At 35.0% G+C, this 20,717-nt stretch overlaps 1 protein-coding gene across 1 annotated transcript; it reads left to right on the top strand.

Moving 5' to 3' along the window:
- The first annotated feature begins 19,507 nt into the window (after positions 1-19,507).
- On the top strand, positions 19,508-20,311 carry LOC127093737 (uncharacterized). The gene is made up of 2 exons (XM_051032643.1): positions 19,508-19,956; positions 20,036-20,311. Exons 1-2 carry the CDS (start codon positions 19,816-19,818, stop codon positions 20,309-20,311), a joined length of 417 nt encoding a protein of 138 aa, XP_050888600.1. The 5' UTR covers positions 19,508-19,815.
- The last annotated feature ends 406 nt before the right edge of the window (positions 20,312-20,717 follow it).

Raw genomic sequence — 20,717 nt, 5'->3', positions numbered from 1 at the left:
CGCCCTCTAAAGTGGAAACTTTTAAGGGTTTAGAGGGCGCTTTTACTGGAAAGCGCCCTCTAAAGTGGAAACTTTTAAGGGTTTAGAGGGCGCTTTTACTGGGAAGCGCCCTCTAAAGTGGAAATTTAAAGGGTTTAGAGGACGCTTATTTTGGAAAGCGCCCTCTAAAGTGGGTGGTTATTTAAATTGTTTGTTTTAAAAAGCGCTATATTTTTTTATTTATTTTAGACAACCTGTATATTGAAGCAGTACACCTAAAACTGTATAATTTGAAGCCCTTTTTCACACATTGCATTCAACAAGCCTTATATACAACAATCCATACATATACAACAATCCACTGATATATAATCGTTTAACTTCTAAAGATTCTAAATATACAACCAATTCATAACTTAAAAAGAAATAAAACTAAGTAGCAAAAGCATCTCTGAGATGTATGTTTTTTTTGCTAGCCGCAGTCTTCTTAGCAACAACCTCTTTTTGTTCAATATCAATAGCATGAACCTAAAATATCATAAAATTAGTTAGGTAAAGTATAAGATCAAGAATTAACATTTTCTATGCATAAATATCATATAATTGTGTTTATACCTTTTTTTTTTATGCAACTGACTCGATTTGCTGTAATAAAAGCCATTTTACCTGTAATAAAGAAAACAATTAAAATCATTTGACCTGTACCTTTTTCACTAAGTTCTCTTTCTTTTCTTGGTTGGAATATGTTCTACATGTCTCTTAACAACACGGACGGCTGGATTGATCCAAATACCCTCATTATGATCATTTCTAATATATGAATCATTTGATATAATATTCTCATCTTGATCATTTCTGGTAAACGATTCAATCTCAACATCAATATCACCTTGATCTCCAGTGTTTTCATCAATTACTTTGTTGGAAAAAAGAACTATAGACCATTTCGTACTTTTCGGATCATTGACATAGAACACTTGTCTAGCTTGAGAGGCTAGAATAAAAGACTCATCTTTGTATCCCACCCTATTAAGATCCACTTGCAAAAATCCTGACTTATCCATTCGAATGCCGTTATTATTTTCAACCCACATGCAACCAAATATAGGAATCTGAAACTTCTCATAATCAAACACCCAAATGCGCTCGATAACACCAAAATACGACAGATTTGCAAATTTGGGGTTTAAGTCCTTCACACTTGATATGTGCATTGCTTCAGCTACCACGATGACACCACTATTCTGCATAGTACTTTTATCATCTTGTTCTTTGGTATAAAATGTGTATCCATTAATCGCGTATGCGCTATAAGAAAAAACGTGGAAACTTGGACCATATGCTAAGCATCTCAACCTTTCTGTTATTGAAGCGGGATCTGAATAATACTTTGAATAAATATGATCCTTAAACCAAGGTATAAAACATCGATTGTGCTCTCGTACTATCCAATTTTCATTTCTATTGGGATTTAAACCTCGGAGAACATCCTTGTGAATTTCAACATACAGCTCAACCTCATTCTCATTGTGCAGAACATACAAATGCACTTGATCCCGTTCGACCCTTGATACTGCCACGATTTTATTTCCAATTAGATTTTTTCCCTCTTTCTTTTCGACAAGCTGAGACTTGGGGAGTCCGATTGACTGAACATTAGACAAATATTCAGTACAAAACTCAATCGCTTCTTCAACAATGTATCTTTCAACCATACAACCTTCTGGTCGACTTCGGTTCTTCACGTACCCTTTTAATATTTTCATATAACGTTCAACAGGGTACACCCATCTCATATAAGCTGGTCCACACAATTGTGTCTCTTTCACAAGATGAACAACTAGATGTACCATTATGTCAAAAAATGATGGAGGAAAAAACATTTCAAGCTCACACAAAGTAATAACGATTTCTTTTTGCAACATTGGTAAGATCGCAGGATCGATCACCTTACTGCAAATTGACTTGAAGAAAGAACACAACTTAGTTATAGAGCTTCTTACTTTTTCTGGAAGAATAGAACGCATACCTATTGGGAGAAAATGTTCCATTATAACATGGCAATCATGGGTCTTTAAACTCTTTAACTTGAGGTCTTTCATAGACACAAGTCTTCTAATATCTGAAGAGTACCCTTTTGGAACTTTAACTTCACTTAGAATAATTCTCGTTACTTTTCTCACCATGCAAATTCCAACATGTATAACTTCGATCAATTCCATGCCTCATTAGATGCGATGTCAACTGAACTGCGTCAACCCGTTTCCCATAACAACAACCCAAGCAAGGACATATCATTCTACTGGGGTCTTTGGCGTGCGCAACGGCAAACTTAACGAATTCTGATACCCCATTCTCGTACTCTCTCGACAATCGATTGGAAGACATCCATGTATTATCCATTACTAATTAGAATAAACAAAAAACAATTTCAGAAGAGAAACCAAAAATGGGATGAGACAAAACAATTTCGCTTTATTGAGTTAGTCTCTGTGCAGGGCATTCATGTCTCCAACAACAACCCAAAACCAAAACAATTTTGGTTTATTGAGTTAGTTTCTCAACATTTTCAGATATCTCTGACTTCAATAGCATGAGAATGTATGAACCATGCATTAAGCATTAGTGGTATGCACTAATTTGTAGCATAGTTATATATCATCATATAGTTTTTACAAAAGATAAACATTGACTAGAAAATATATATGTAGAATTGTATAATGGTCTAACTGAAAGCTAACAGAAGAATAGTCGACTCTAATTTACTCTATCAAATAACATCCATACCTAAACTTCTTAAGTTACTAGCTACGCTATGTATGCTAAAATAAATACACTCATAAGCTGCATAGTGTACCTTTGATTGGTAGAAGGTGTTTTAGATATTGCTGCCTCCTTTTTCTACATCGAGAAATAAATGGAACAGTTGGTGAAATTTAACCCATAATGCCTAGTCTCCATTGCTAGCATTGCAACACAATAATTATTGTTGAGAATACTCAATAAATGTATGAACCAAGAAAAATGAAACCAAAAATGAACAATAGCGAACGTCAAAAGAGAAACCAAGTAATATGAAGATTAGAAAAATACCTATGGTGTCAAAATCGAACAGCTAACAACGAATTAATAGAAGGAGGAAACGTCGTAGATCTAACAGAGGTGGAAGGAGAACGCCTTAGAAGTAGCGAAAATCGTAGCAGTGAGAACCCTAACGTGAAAAAGAACGAAAATAACAGAGAGTGAAATAACAAAACGCGCAGTATGTTATAATTTTAATGTTTACTAAAGGGGATCTTAGAGGGCGCTTGTGGAAAAAAAGCGCCCTCTAAAGGGGGCCTAAGAGGGCGCTTATGAAAGCGCTCTCTAAGGCTTTCCAAAAGCGCTTTATAAACTGGAAATGCACATGGACTTATAGAGCGCTTTTTTAAAAGCGCCCTCTAAGGGTAACCTTAGAGGGCGCTTTCTAAAAAGTGCCCTGTATTGTTGTCCCTCTATCTCCTCCTTATTTTTTCGCTTCACCTTAGAGGGCGCTTTATTACAAAAGCGCCCTCTAAAGTGCGCTGTCTATTCCAGTTGTTCGCTCCTTATTTTTTCGCTTCACTTTAGAGTGCGCTTTTGTAATAAAGCACCCTCTAAGGTGCGCTGTCTATTCCAGTTTTTGGCGTAGTGTTAGAAGGTACTCAAGCAGAAGCTCTGACTCTGAACAAAGGAGGCGTACAAAGCTCAACGAAGAAAGATGTATCAAACGCTCTGATTCTGAAGAATGCACTATAGGGTCTGATGATCTTTCACTCTGATGTAATCACTTCAGGAAGACACCAAGAAACTCTGAAGTCAATAAACTCTTAGCACTATCTGAAGATACACACGCTGAATAGAAACTCTGATCTCCGCACACTCTGATTCAGAAACGATCAATAAGACTTAGCTGTGAAGTCTTCCACTTATGGCAAGAATCCATTTTTGGAAGAGAGTTAACGCGCCTCAAACTGCTATGGAAAGAACAAAGAGATTAATTACATTAAACGCCAATCATTGCCAAGATCTTTTCATCCAACGGTCTCCTCATAAAATCCCTATATATATATAGTATATATATATATATATAGGATGGATAATCTTCATAAGGATCAGCGAAGCACACAAATATACTGAAAACAATATTCAAATCTCTTTTCTTGCTCACACGATTTGTTGCTCTAAGTGTGGACTATTCTTCTGTTCTTATTTTGTGTAATTTCTGCTTACCTAGAAGCACTAAGCACATAATTGGATTTTTCCTTAAACTGCTGAATTTTTCCTCAAGTGACTTGTGAAGTCTGTAAACTTGAGAGGGCTAAGAGATCTTTATCCTCTTAGACGCTCAATATTGTAATCTTTCAAGATTAGTGGATTAAGTCCTTGTTGAAGGCGAAATCACCTTGGCAGGGTGGACTGGAGTAGCTTTGAATTTCAAGCGAACCAGGATAAACTTCTGTGTTGATAGCTTTATTTTTCGCGTGTGTTCTATTTGCAAAAGTTTATATTATTCGTTAAAACAATTCAAACCCCCCTTTCTTGTTCTTCTCAACCTTCAATTGGTATCAGAGCTTCGACTCTGTTATTGATTTTCTAATTAAACACTTAATCGTGTAGAGAGATCCAACGTGAGAAAAACATTATGCCCAACACCAATGAAAGAGACAGTTACAATGCCAAACCTCCAGTTTTTTCTGGAGAAAAATTTGATTACTGGAAAGACAGAATCGAAAGTTTCTTTCTGGGTTATGATGCTGACCTATGGGACATAGTTACTATTAGCTATGTACCTCCTGTATCTGATGCTAGTATTGCTATTGCCAGAAACAAGATGATGGATGACCAAAAGCGTGACTTCAAAAATCATCACAAAGCCAGAACGATATTGCCGAATGCCATTTCTTACAATGAATATGGAAAGATCACCAACAGGGAAACTGCTAAAGAAATACTTGACTCCCTAAGGGTAACCCACGAAGGCAACTCACAAGTCAAAGAAACAAAGGCTCTGGCTCTAATTCAGAAGTATGAAGCCTTCAAGATGGAGGACGATGAAGCTATAGAAGTAATTTTTTCTGGATCTTAATCTTTAATTGCAGGACTTAAGGTTCTGGAAAAAGGCTACACAACTGCAAATCATGTCAAAAAGATTGTCAGAAGCCTGCCAAAGAAGTGGAGACCTATGGTCACTGCATTAAAATTATCAAAGGATCTGAACAACATAAGCCTAGAAGAACTCGTTAGCTCCCTTAGAAGTCACGAGATAGAACTTGAGGAAGATGATCCCCAAAAGAAGAAAACAATTTTAGCCCTGAAGTCCAGATCTGAGAGACGCAAACCAGAAAGGAGCAAAGCCCTCCAAGCTGAAGAAGAAGATAATGACGACTCTGAAAAGGAAGATTCTAACGACGAGGAAGAGTTATCCCTTCTGACCAGAAGAGTGAAACAACTCTGGAGAAAAAGGAATAACAACTTCAGAAGACCAAGACCTGAGGGAGATCGCTCAGAATCAACTTCTAGAAGCAAATCAAGCAAAGAGGTAACATGTTATGAATATAAAGAAACATGTCATTACAAAAACGAATGTCCAAAGCTCAGGAAATAAATCTCCAGAAGAGAAGGATTCAAGAAAAATTCCTTCAAAACTAAGAAGGGACTCGTGGTCACCTAGGACGACTCTGAATTTGATGCCTCAGAATCAGACTCTGAAGAAGAACATGCAAATGTGGCATTCATGGCTACCACATTTGGAAATTCATCACAGAGAGAATCTGATCCTGAAGAGGTATTTTCTGATCTTTCTCGCTCTGACCTTGAATCTTGCCTTTCTGAATCTTTAAACTCATATCAGAAACTTAAACAAAAATTTAATGCATTAAAAAGAGTCCTTGAAGGAATCAGTGAAGAATCTGATAAGCTTGAGATAACAGTTTCTGAATTAAAGGATGACATTCTGATTTTGAAAAGAGAAAAAGAATCTACAAATAAACAATGCTTAAAACTTGAAGAAGCTTTATCTCAAACCCCACAAACTTCTAACACAATTATATATGAATATGAAAAGGCTTTTCAAAAGTTTCTAAAAAATGGGATAGAAAGAAGCAGAATGACCTCTATGATTTATAGAGTCAGTCAGAATAAGAAAAGAGGAATAAGATATGATTCTAATGAAGACGAACACATATCTTCTACATATGACAAACCTAAATCTCCATTTTCTTATCACTACACACATGCACAAACACAAAATTTTACTAATGCTAGAAAATCCAAAGTTTCAAGAAACTCTGGGAGAACTAATCACAAAGGACCCAAAAGATTATGGGTACCAAAGGATAAGATAGTTTATGTTGCAGATATCCTATACAGCAGAGTTAAGACGCCAATCATGGTACCTGGACTCTGGGTGCTCGCAACACATGACGGGAAGAAAGCATATGTTCCAAAGCCTGGAACTTAAGGATGTTGGCTTTGTAGGTTTTGAGGGAAATCAGAAAGGAAGAATCAGAGGCTCCAAAACTAATGGTAATGGATATCTTCCCTCTATATATGATGTTCTCTATGTAGAAGGATTAATGTGTAACTTGTTATCAATAAGCCAATTAAGTGATAACGGTTATGATATAATCTTCAATCAAAAAACATGTAAAGCAATTAATCAGGATAATGGAACAGTTTTGTTCACTGGCAAGAGGAAAAACAACATTTACAAAATAAATCTTTCAGATCTAAAAGATCAAAATGGAAAATGTTTAATGTCTGTAAATGAAGAGCAATGGGTATGGCATAGACGCTTGGGCCATATTAGCATGAGAAGAATTTCTCAGCTAAATAAACTCGAGTTAGTCAGAGGTCTACCTAAACTGAAGTTTTCTTCAGAAGCTCTGTGTGAGGCATGTCAGAAAGGAAAATTTTCAAAAACTTCTTTTAAAAAGAAAAACGTTGTTTCTACCTCTAAGCCTCTGGAACTTCTTCACATTGACCTATTTGGACCTGTTAAGACAACTTCAGTCAATGGAAAGAAGTATGGACTGGTCATTGTTGATGATTTTAGTCGTTGGACATGGGTAAAATTTCTAAAGCACAAGAATGAGTCTCACTCTGTATTCACTAGCTTCTGTTCTAAAGAGCAAAATAAATTTGACTCTAAAATCATATGAGTCGGAAGTGATCATGGTGGTGAATTAGAAAATAAGTTCTTTGAAGAATTTTTTGATACAAATGGAATATCCCATGATTTCTCCTTTCCTAGAACTCCACAACGAAATGGGATTGTAGAGAGGAAGAATAGGACACTCCAAGAGATGGCCAGAACCATGATTAAAGAAACAAATGTGGCTAAGCACTTTTGGGTTGAAGCAGTAAATACATCGTGCTATATTCAGAATAGAATCTCTATAAGACCTATTCTGGAGAAGACTCCTTATGAATTATGTAAGGGAAGAAAACCCAACATTTCTTACTTCCATCCTTTTGGATGCTCTTGGTTTATTCTTAATACTAAAGAACATTTGAACAAGTTTGATTCAAAAGTACAAAAAGGTATTATGTTAGGATACTCATAACGCTCTAAGGGCTATAGAGTATACAACACATAAACCAAAATTATGGAAGAATCAATACATGTCAGATTTGATGATAAGCTTGACTCTGAAAAGTCAAAGCTAGTTGAAAAAATTATAGATCTGGAGATAACTCTTGCAGGTTTTGACGAAAAGACTAAAGAATCAGAGGAAACTAAAAAGCAAAATCCAGAACTCACTGAAATATCAACTATCCAGACAAGATCAAAGAATCATCCAAAAATCTCTGAAGAATTGATTTTAGGAAACAAGGATGAACCTGTCAGAACACGATCTACATTCAAAGTATCTGAAGAAACTCCTCTGGGATTAGTATCTATGATTGAGCCTATTTCCTGTGATGAGGCACTTCAAGACAATGACTGGATTCTGGAAATAAAAGAATAAATTGATCAATTCTCAAAGAATGACGTCTGGGATCTTGTTCCAAAACCAAAAGGAACTCATATTATTGGAAAAAGATGGGTATTCAGAAACAAACTAAATGAAAAGGGAGAAGTAGTCAGAAACAAATCACGACTGGTAGCACAAGGTTACAATCAACAAGAAGGGATTGACTACAACGAAACCTGTGCTCCAGTCGCCAGGTTAGAATCTATTCGCTTACTTGTATCATTTGCTATAAATCATTCCATCAAATTATATCAGATAGATGTCAAGAGCGTATTTCTCAATGGTTATATCTCAAAAGAAGTGTATGTTCATCAACCTCCAGGTTTTGAAAACTCTAAATGTCCAGAACATGTTTTTAAACTAAAAAAATCCTTGTATGGTCTAAAATAAGCTCCTAGAGCTTGGTATGAAAGACTAAGCAACTTTCTTCTGGAACATGATTTTATTAGAGGAAAGGTTGACTCTACACTTTTCTGTAAAAACATTAGAAATGATCTCATGATATGTCAGATATACGTTGATGATATGATTTTTAGTTCAGCTAACCCCTCTGTTTGCCAAGAATTCTCCGAGTTAATGCAGGCAGAATTTGAAATGAGTGTGATGCAAGAACTAAAATTCTTTCTGGGAATTAAAATTAATCAAGCTTCAAAAGCTACATATGTATATCAAAGTAAATACATAAAAGACATTCTGAAGAAATTTTAAATGTCATAATGCAAACCAGCAAAGACACACATGCATCCGACCTGCATTCTAGAGAAAGAAGAAGTAAGTCAAAAGGTGTGTCAGAAGTTCTATCATGGTATGATAGGCTCTCTTCTCTATCTGACGGCTACACGGCAAATATTCTTTTTAGTGTATGTCTCTGTGCCAGGTTCCAATCAGATCCAAGGGAATCTCATTTAACAGCAGTTACAAGAATCCTAAGGTATTTGAAAGGAACACTTAACATTGGCCTGATGTATGAGAAAACATCAGAGTATATACTCTATGTATATTGTGATGCAGATTATGAAGGGGACGGAATGGAACGTAAAAGCACGTCTAGAAACTGTCAGTTCTTGGGAAACAATCTTATATCATGGGCCAGCAAAAGACAGTTAACCATTTCTCTTTCTACTGCAGAAGCATAATATATATCAGTTTCATTATGCACTACTCAGATGCTCTGGATGAAAAATCAACTAGAAGATCTTCAGATATATGAGAGTAACATTCTTATCTTCTGTGATAATACTGCTGCCATTTGTTTGAGTAAGAACCTTATTCTGCATTCCAGAGCAAAGCACATAGAAATAAAACATCACTTTATCAGAGACTATGTTCAGAAAGGGGTAATCTCTTTAAAATTTATAGATACAAACCACCAATGGGCTGATATCTTCACAAAACCCCTCACTGAAGATAGATTCTCATTCATTCTGAAACACTTGAAAATTGAAAATTGCCCAGAATGAATTAAACTTGCTTCTCTAAAATGGTAAAATAAATCTCTGAACGTAACATCTGGTATCTAGATATGACTCTGGTACTTTTACCAGTTAGGAGTCATCTGAATCAAAAATCCTCAGGATCCAATCCCTTGGTATTCCTGAAGATCAGATAGATCAACATGTGGGTTCTCTTGCGTATAACTTTGGATCTTCTAGACAACTATCTAGAAGAAATCAAGAGACAAACCCTTAAGATCTCCTCTAGCAATGTGTTGATTTGTGGATTAGACATCCATCATTAGCTGTAATCAATGTCTCCCTTAGCGTGTCAACTCGTTTTTCTGTGCCATCATTTAATTTTTACTATTTACCTTCTATCTAACACTGTCGTTTTGCATGCCCCCTGTTTGTACTTATAGTTTTCACACTTTCACACTTTTCACTCACGTCCTACACAAACCTCCCTCTCTCTCAAGAATCCTCAAAGTTCTTCAACCTTCAACAAACTTCATCTTCTTCATGGATTCACAACAGCAATCTGTGTATAACTACTCACAACAGATGGAATCAACGGAACAACCTCCAAGTTCTTCTCAACAAACCACTGCAACAACTGGCGTTGTCTCCACTCCCATATACAAAGAACCCCATATCTTGGATTGTGAACCCCACATCAACCTTACCACTCCATTTGACAAGCTTGAAGTCTTGTGTGAATCCCTGGTTGATTTTGAAAACATGGAAAGAAATGGAATAGATCTCACTGAAGAACTCAGAAAGCAAGGGTGGGAAACCTACTTTAAAAGGCTCTATGGTCCCGTATACACATATCTGGTCAAGGAATTTTGGCGCTTTGCAGATTCATACGATTATTATATTGTACCCTAGGTTCTGGGGGTGAAGATCGTCATCACCGAGAAATCAATTGCTTCCCTTCTGAACATGGAGAAGACAGGGGGGAGGACAAATTTACAACATTAACCCTAGGGCAAAATATATGTCCTAGGAAATTGCCCCAACTATCTTCAAGCAGAACGCTGAGGGTAATTCTTCAAAGAACAAGGAACTTCACCAGAACCTCAGAGTCTGGTTGAAGATCATTCTAGGAACTATTCATCAGCGCCCGACGTCCAATTCTTCAGACTACATCAACACTGATCAGAAGTGTATACTCTACTGCCTCCACAAAGGCCTCTTCATGAGTTTGAAGGAAAAACTAACAACTGGTCCTGTTTTAATCATCCCTGATCCTAGTAAGTCTTATGAAGTATTTTGTGATGCCTCTAAGAAAGGATTAGGAGGGGTGTTAATGCAGAGTGGTCAGGTTGTAGCATATGCCTCTTGTCAGTCGAAGACTCATGAAGAGAACTATCCAACTCATGATCTTGAATTAGCTGTTGTTGTTTTTACATTGAAGGTGTGGCGACATTACTTGTATGGAGTACGTTTTAAGATGTTTAGTGACCATAAAAGTTTGAAATACTTATTTGACCAGAAAGAGTTGAACATGAGACAGAGGAGATGGATGGATTATCTGAAAGACTTTGATTTTGAGCTTATGTGTCACCCAGGGAAAGCGAAGAAGGTTGCATATGCCTTAAGTAGGAAAGAGATGCATAAAGCTGAGTTAATAATGTTAGAATATGCATTGTTGGAAAGGTTCCGAGATCTTAACCTTCAGTTTAATTGGATGTTGGATGTTGTGATAATGGGAAATTTGAATGTTACTTCTAACCTAAAGGAAGAAATACAGCAAGGATAAATGATAGATGAGAAGTTGTAAGAGATGTTGACTCAACCAGGTTTCACTCAATCACCAGATGGAGTTGTTCTTTTTAATCAAAGAATTTATGTCCCGAATGATGTCGAACTGAAAAGAAAGGTTTTAGAGGAATCCCACAAGGGCGCATTTACCATATATCCAGGTTCATCGAAAATGTACCAAGACTTGAAGAAGGACTACTGGTGGCCTGGAATGAAAAAGAATATCGTAGAGTATTAATCGGAATGTATAGTGTGCCAGCAAGTAAAGATCGAACATCAGAAGCCAGGTGGTTTATTACGACCTTTAGAGATTCCAGTTTGGAAGTGGGATAGTATTAAAATGGATTTTGCAGTAGGGTTACCTCGGATCCAAGGTGGTTATGATTCAATTTGGGTGATTGTGGATCAGTTAACTAAGTCCACGCAATTCTTGGTTGTGAAAACTACTTACAAGGCAAGTCACCTTGCACGATTGTTCATTTCAGAAATCGTAAGACTGCATGGTGTTCCAACTAGTATTGTGTCTGACAGAGACCCAAAGTTTACTTCAAGATTTTGGAGGAAATTCCAACAAGCTATGGGATCGAAGTTGTATTTTAGTATGCCTAATCACCCTCAAACGGATGGTCAACCTGAGAGGACTATACAGACACTGGAGGATATGTTAAGAACTTGTGTACTTGAAAGTGGAGGAAATTGGTAGAAGCTCTTACCATTGATTGAATTCACGTACAACAATAGTTACCATGCAAGTATCGGGATGGCTCCTTATTAAGCCTTGTATGGTCGGAAATGTATAACACCTTTGTGTTGGATGGAAGTTGGTGAAGAAATAATCTTAGGACCGAAGATTATTCAAGAGACTACGGAAAAGATAAGGATGGTTCGTGATAAAATGAAGAAAGCACAAGATCTCCAAAAGAGATATGCAGATCACAGAAGAAGACCATTAGAATTTAATTAAGGTGATCATGTATTTCTAAAGGTGACTCCGAGATTGAGACTGAAGGGACCGTTTAAGTCACGAAAGTTAAGTCCGAGATACGTAAGACCATACCAGATTATAGAGAGGATTGGTGAAGTAGCTTACAAATTAGCCTTACCACCTTCTCTATCACAAATGCATGATGTTTTTCACATATCTCAACTTCGAAAGTTCATTCCAGATTCTCTTCAGCCTATTCTTCTAGATTTAATAGAAGTAGAAGCAGATCTAACTTTCGAACCTCTACCAAGTCATATTGTTGGACGGAAAGTTAAGGTATTAAGGAATAAGGAGATCCCTCTTGTTAAGGTTCAGTGCGATGAATCACATCCGGGAGATGCTACCTGGGAACTGGAGTCTGAAATGTGAGAAGTTTACCCTCATCTCTTCAAGATAATATTTAAATTCGAGGACGAATTTTTATTTAAGGGGGGGAGGATGTAATGCCCCGTATTTCCTTAAATACTCAAATTCCTATTAATTGAGATAAATTGAGTTCCAATGTTCTCTAAAAGTTATCAGTTTGGATAAATAGAGTAAATAGTGAATTCAGACTAACTTAATTAATATTAATTGGGACTGACCTTTTATTAATTGGGACATTTTGGTAACACTAATAATGGGTCAATTGCTCTGGTAGAGTAATTATCTAAGTGTGGTATCACTCAAGATATTTCTTTCTACTACTCCTACCCACTTTCTATCCACATAAATATTTCATGGCTTGTTGTCCACATGTTTTCACCTAGTGGTCTCTTGCCAACCACATGTAGTAATACATGTTATATGTCTCATTTTCTCATATTAGTAGAAGCACTTGCAGAGGAAAAAGGGGACAGTTAGAAAGTGAAGGAAGATAAGCTTAAGGGATTATGAGCAAGAAGGACTTGGAAGAGCAAGATCATCATATTCACTTCATCACCTCATCCTCAACAACTTCTCCTCTTCCATTCTTAAGGTGGGTTCTAGGTAGAACTCTAGATTTAGAAGTTAGGGGTGATAAATCATAAAATTGATAGTAAGATAAATGATATTGTGATGAATTTCTCCATGAATCATGTGAATCTTTATGGGTGATGCTTCTATATGTGTTCTTGTAGCTATTGGGTTCTTGTGTTATAATGATGTGGTTGTTATTTTGAAAGTGTTGTTGATGTGTTTTCATGATTGTATCAAGAGATTGAGTGTTGGAGATAAAACAATGTTATGCAGGTTGAAAGTTATGTGTGAAGGAAGATAAGCTTGAGGGATTATGAGCAAGAAGGACTTGGAAGAGCAAGATCATCATGTCCACTTCATCGCCTCATCCTTAACAACTTCTCCTCTTCCATTCTTAAGGTGGGTTCTAGGTAGAACTCTAGATTTAGAAGTTAGGGGTGATAAATCATAAAGTTGATAGTAAGATAAATGATATTGTGATGAATTTCTCCATGAATCATGTGAATCTTTATGGGTGATGCTTCTATGTGTGTTCTTGTAGCTATTGGGTTCTTGTGTTATAATGATGTGGTTGTTGTTTTGAAAGTGTTGTTGATGTGTTTTCATGATTGTATCAAGAGATTGGGTGTTGGAGATAAAACAATGTTATGCAGGTTGAAAGTTATGTTGTTATGCAGTAGAAATCATGTTTTGTGCAGGAACAAATCGATTGGTCCTTAGTAACAATCGATTGCACAAACTTTCTATTTTGAAGAGAATGAAAATTTGGCAGGACCAATCGATTGCACAAACTTTCTGTCTTGGAAAACTGGAGATTTTTCAACTGTCAATCGATTGACACTCAGGATCAATCGGTTGATCCTCTGCATTCTTTGAAAAACAGAAATGTGAGATAGACCAATTGATTGGGTTGCCCCAACCAATCGATTGGCTCATACCAAAAACTTCAAAATTCATTTCTTTAATGTTTCTAAGTGCATTTCATCAACCATTAATCACTTGTTATGATATACTTGTATTGAATCAATGTTAAATGTGAGAATTACATATTGAATATAGTGAGTTAACCTAGTGATCATTCTTAGGCCATAAATTAGACTTATAACTTAGATAACATAAGAAGGCGACATTCATTCGTACGATGCTTATGTGGAGGTCGTAAATGAATGGTTTCCATAGTTGAGAGTGAGACACTTTGTATGGGACATGCATGGTTATTACATGTATGTTGGTGAATGAAGTCACCAGTGATTGATGAATCTTGTTATCTGTTATGGAACTAATCACGTATTCAGAATGTTTTACCCTAGATGGTGTACATTCCTATTTGATATGCTTAGATGAGTAAGCAATGGGGTGTGACTCCAATGATTCATGCCTCAATTAGGTTTGAGCCCCAACCATGGCATACATGGGGGATAGGTGGACACCAAAGTGGGTTAAAGGCCCATACGGTGAAAGATACCCTAAGTGGGTTAGAGCCCATACGGGTGACGATCGCTTGGATTGAGTTTGGAAATCATAGAGGACCCGATATCTACCGCAAAAGTCGAATCATACGTGCATGCATGAATTGAGCTTTCCCTAGACATAGGTCCGCTCAGGGATTGATGTTTCATGAATCTGAATAGTGGCCTATTTTGAGTTGTGAGAACTCATAAGCATGTTGCCATACATTACGAGACTTTTCCCCATCACTTAAGTCTTCTTTCCCTTGTTGACTTAAGTTGGACATTGATTAGAAAACCATGTAGAGTCGAGTGGGCCCATAAGATAGGGAACCCACTAGGATTATTATCTCACCCCATGTTGTTGATTATTTTTCAGGTAGTTCCGATCAGGCGAAAGGTAAGGACAAGATAAAGTGATGTCTTGCTTACCTGATGTTTAGGATGGCTTCTCCATTATGTAGATATTTTTGAGATCACTCTACAATGATCTAGTTCCTAGTTTTATTTTGGGCCCCTTTGTTTATATCTTATGCCATGTAGCATTTTCTGTTGGGCATGTAATATGTACAATGTTGCCGCTAGGCGCTTACGCATTTTAGTACCAGTATTACACTATGTATAATATGTAATTTAGACATATATTATATGTGGGTGTTACACCATCCCAAGTTGAGATACTTATGAAAAGTAAGAATTGGGATACATGCACCAATACTTCATATCAACCAAATATGTTAGAGTCCCATAGAAGATGTGGACCTCAAAGTGCGTTAGAGTCACATACGGGGAGAAGGCTCGAAATGGGTTTGAGTCCTATATGGAGTGACAATTCTTGAAGTGGGTTCGAGTCCCATGGAGAATCCTAAATCCACAAGAAAGTCGAAGTATGAGACAAGGATTCGTGACACGTGTCAATAATCCTAGACGTAGGGTTGTTCGGGAAAAGAGGCCTTGATACGGTTTCCGATTAGTGATTGTTTTGAGTTGAATTAACTCAAGTGACATTTTCCATACAATGCAAGAATTTCCCTGATACTTAAGATTTTATCCCCCTTTAATGACTTAAGTTAAGAATTGATTAGAAACCTTGTAGAGCCGAGTGGACCGATAATATATGGAACCCACTGAAATTATTATCTCACCCCATTATTGTTGCTACTTTTCAGGCAGTTCTTTACAGATGAAAGGCATGGCAAGCAAACTTGATGTCCTTGGCGACTTGATATTTTGGATGATGTTTCACTATGTATATAATTATTTTGAGATCATTAAGAGGATGATATAGTTCCTATTTTTATTGTAGGAACCTTTGTATCTATTGTGCCTTAGTTGTGTATCATATTTTGGACATGTATATATGTACACTATTGCTGTCAGGCTCTTGTGTATTTCAATACAAAAATTACATGATGTATAATATGTATTCTAGACATGTATCATATGTGGGAGTTAGAATTGGTATCATAGCAGGTTGAATCCTCGACCCAACCGTGAAATATCATAAGTTATTCTTCCCGCCTCATATGTGTATTGTCATCGTTGTTCTCGATGTCATATTTATAGCCTTGAGTCTGATCAACTTAATTTTATTTGTATGGCATTTCATATAAGACAACCGCATAGGTCTTGGTAGGACTAAAACTCAGAGTCCGAATCCATAATTAGTAGTTGGGAATGATGGAGTTCAGTGGCCTCAGTTTGTGCAACAGATGAAACAACAAAACCAATTCATGTAGCAGATGATGCAACAATCGAATAGTGGTCTTCACCCCTAAGTGATTCCATAAGAAGTTGTAGGTGGTAGTTTCCGGGATTTCTTCCTTATGAATCCTCCTTTATTTCACGGTGGATTAGATCCTATGAAAGCTCATGAATGGATAACCATCATAGAGAGAACTTTTTAGATAGTGTGCTGTAGTGAAGAGAATAATGTTGTGTTTAGTTCTCATATAATGAGGGGTCTTGCTGTTCAATGGTGGGAAAGTGTTTCGAATCTTATGACTAATCAAGAAGTACCCAGGTATTAGGAACATTTTAAGACTACTTTTATGGAAAATTATTTCCCAAGTACTTTGAGCACTTAGAGGAAGTTTGAATTCCAACAGCTTAGACAAGTAACATGTCCGTGGCCAAATATGCATAAAAGTTCGAGGATATGACTACTTACTCCAGGAAATCCATGTACGCACCAGATGAAAAGTGGAAGGTAGATCAACTCATATTCAGATTAATGGTGAAATATCTCATAGTGTTTCTCAAAGAGAGATCACTACTTATGCGGATTTGTTGAGACAATGTTAAGTTGTTGAGAATAGTTTAAAGAAGGTGTGAGAGGAGAGGGATCAATATAAAGTTGGTCAAAAGGACCAAGGAAAACCAGGTCATCAGTTTAGGCTTAAGCCTCAACCTTTTAAGGAAAGGCTATGACATAATGCAAGGCCAGTTCAACCTTCTTTATGACAGTGGTGTAAGAAAAATCATTTTGGAAGATGTGCTACCAAAGGGATGAGATGTTATCATCGTCAAGGAGAAGGTCTTATGGTTAGAGATTGTCCTTAGAAGTAGTTGTTAGATAATATAAATGAAAATAAATTGTACTTTAATTTTTAACAATAATATTTATTTATGTTTATGTAATAATATAAATAAATTGTTAATATTTATAAATGAATAAATTTTTATAATTAGAGATGAAAAATAATAGAGAAACAAACTAATTTTTTTTATATTTGTTTGATATATATATATATATATATATATATATATATATATATATATATATATATATATATATATATATATATATATATATATATATATATATATATATATATATATACTTTAAAGTTAGTTTTCAAAAACAATATATTCAAAACTTATTTCAGCTAGTGTAAATTTGAGTATGTATAGTTTAAAATATATTTTTCAATTTATGATTGTATCTTTTCTAGGATTTTAATTATGGGTTTTAGAAGAAAGCATTAATTGAACGTTTTTATGTGGTATTTTATGAATCAATTTAGTTGATTTTGAATTAATTTTTCATTTTTTCTTTTAAATTCAAATCTTTAACTTTTAAAGTTAAATATATATATATATATATATATATATATATATATATATATATATATATATATATATATATATATATATATATATATATATATATATATATATATATATATATATATATATATATATATATATATGCATCCACTAAATGAAATATCACCATTGAAAGTTGAATATATTTAAATATGAGAATCATCTTTATTATTTTTCTAATTTTTTTAATTCATTTTGTTACAAGTTGTGATATTTTTGTATTTAGCTTTTGTGAAATCTCATGAGTTTGTGTTTCTTTAATTAATTAGATATGTGTCTTTATGCAGGAAATGAGGTATAAATGTTAAATGCAAAAGAATGTAACAAAGTTGTAGCTGGTTTATGTCGTACCACTGGAAGGACTTTGATTTCCAAAATACTTTGCAAAGCATTATGTGGATCATTTTCTGCGCATGGAGAATGTAGAGAAGAGAAAGATTGTCATTGTAATTGTTGTTAAATTAAATGGTTTTATAGATAACCACGAAATATCACATGTGAAGTGGTTAACTCATAAATATATTAATAAAGTACTTTGCATTCCATATCTCGTTTCTCACAAAATTTTACTAGTAGTTATTAATTTTTTATTCAACATCTTGGTAAATTCTTGAGATATTAGAATATGTGCTTATTGAAGGTTTTTGGTTTGAACTCCACCGGAGCTAACAATTCATGAGTTGTGCGAATCAAGCTATGAGTTTAATTGGATCTCCAGTACTGTAGGATAGAATTAAATTGATGGAATATTTAGTTTAAGAATCCACTATTATGAAACATGTTTTTTTTGTTTGAAATATAACATACATTGATTGTCGTGGGTAAGGTAACAAATGACGTGATGAAAAGTTTCTACTTTTTTCTTGATTCATTTTTTAATTGAGGTAAAATAAATAATTTTTATTTTTGATTGATTTTCCATAAAGAAGAAATCAATAGTATAAATCCATTCTTCAGGAAGAATGGCAAGAGCGTATAAATGTCTTGATTGAAGTTGACTCCTCCTCTCTTATAATATTAGTTGTTAAAATCATTTTCTTTGGTTCATGCTTGTAAAAAAGTTTAATTTTTTAAGAAAACATGAGTTATTGTTTTTGAGTTATTATATTTCTAACATATCAATAAACGATTTTATCAAATATCCATAATTTTTTTTAAAATTACAATAGAAAATACATTAAAGAACCAACCTTGAGATATTTATCTACTTTGCAATCAATCCCATGGAATGACTTCTACTTCATAAAATGCTTTCATTATCAATGTTTTTTCAAGACTCTCATTTTGCTTTCAAAATAAGATTATGGTATTTACGTCCTAATATATTGGTTGGTGTGAGTTTCGTGTGGATTGATGAATTGACAATATCTTAATGTTGTTACTTTATATATGAACGAAAAAAATTTGTTAGTTAAACAAACAAACACATAACTTTCCCCTCGATTGATAGAAGTAGTAAGAGAATAGACCATAAATAAAAATAAAAAATAAAATACTCTAAAATTTAGCCTTAAAATTTGAAAAATAAAAAATTAAATGCTCAAGGAAATATATGTCATAAAAAAACTCCTCTAAAATTTAGCCTAAAAAATAAAAAATAAAATGCTCAAGAGGATATGTCATAAATAAATAATTTAGACATAAAATAAAATGTGCTTACACTACGATAAAAAGACATTTTAGCCTTAAAAAACTTAGTGTCAATCCTAACACTGACGTTAATAGCGTCTAATTTACGTCATTAATGACTTGCACTAACATGTTTATTCATTTATTTTTTATTTTTAAATAGGGTTAAATACACTTTACCCCCCTGTAATGTTAGCGAGTTTAGGGTTACCCCCCTGGTAAAGTTATTTTTTCAATACCCCCCTTATGTTATGTAGATTCCTTCATAGAACCCCCTAATATCCAGGTGGCATGGAATCTTGGTTTTTTATTTCAGACGTGGCTTTTTAATTTTTTTATTTTCACATGTGAATCTTCATTAGGTCTCCAGCATGGCATAAACTAGAAATTAGGGTTCCAAATCCATCCCTCTCTCTCTTCGTGAAATCCATCCCTATCCCAAATCCATCCCTCTCTCTCTTCGTGAAATCCATCCCTACCCCAAATCCATCCCTCTCTTCATCTTCGTCCGTGTCCCCTTCATCTAGGTTATGGGTGGCAGCAAGGCATCTTCCACGAGTGAAGTTGGAAACGGCTTACCAAGATGTGGATGCAATGAAACCATGAAGTTGTTGGTCTCCAAGTCAATTGAAAACCCCGGTCGCAAATTTTGGAAATGCAGGAATTATATGGTGAGCAATTTTGAAGCATTTTATTATTTTGAGTTTGATTTCGAAATTAATTGTTGGTGGTGTTTGTCTCAAATTGCAGAATGGGTGCGGTTTATTTTTGTGGGATGATTTGGTCAGTGAGTTTGCAGTGAAAGAAACCAATCCGTCCGGATGCCGCCAATGTGAAGTCAACAAGGCTTATTTGATTGAATTTGCTAAAGAGATTGTTGAGGAGATAGATTGCAGAGTCGGAAAGCTTAACAAGTTAGAAAAACTGAAGAAAAAGATTGCAATGGAAAAGAGGAAAAATTTATGGTTAATGTTTGTAATTGGTCTGTCATGGATGTTGATAGCAGCTATGGTTAAGTTAGTCTAATGAGTCTGTCATGTAATTGTTATGTCATTAGTGTTTTTCAGCAATGTAATGTTGAACTTGTAATGTGTTCATCAATGAAATGTAATATGTTCATCAATCTTAAACTGTCAGTGCAACATCATTATTTTTTGTTTTTTCTTTTCTTTTCTTTTTCTATATCACTGTATTTGTATTTGTGTATTGTTTCGTAATGGGCATTACTTTTTTTATTTTTTATTTATTATAATCTTGCAAGATTTCTGCTGCATAATTTTGCAACTTAGCTGCAGAATCTGCAGCATAAGAAATTTTCTTGCTGCATAATTTTGTTGAATTCGAGTGCATAACTTTGTTAAAATAGGCCGAATATTACAGCATAATTTTGTCGAGTTTGGCTGTATAACTTTGTTGTTGGACTGAATTTGAC

This window comes from Lathyrus oleraceus, chromosome 6, assembly GCF_024323335.1.
Source record: "Lathyrus oleraceus cultivar Zhongwan6 chromosome 6, CAAS_Psat_ZW6_1.0, whole genome shotgun sequence".
NCBI classification, from domain to species: Eukaryota; Viridiplantae; Streptophyta; class Magnoliopsida; order Fabales; family Fabaceae; genus Lathyrus; species Lathyrus oleraceus.
This window is presented reverse-complemented; position numbering and strand designations above follow the sequence as displayed.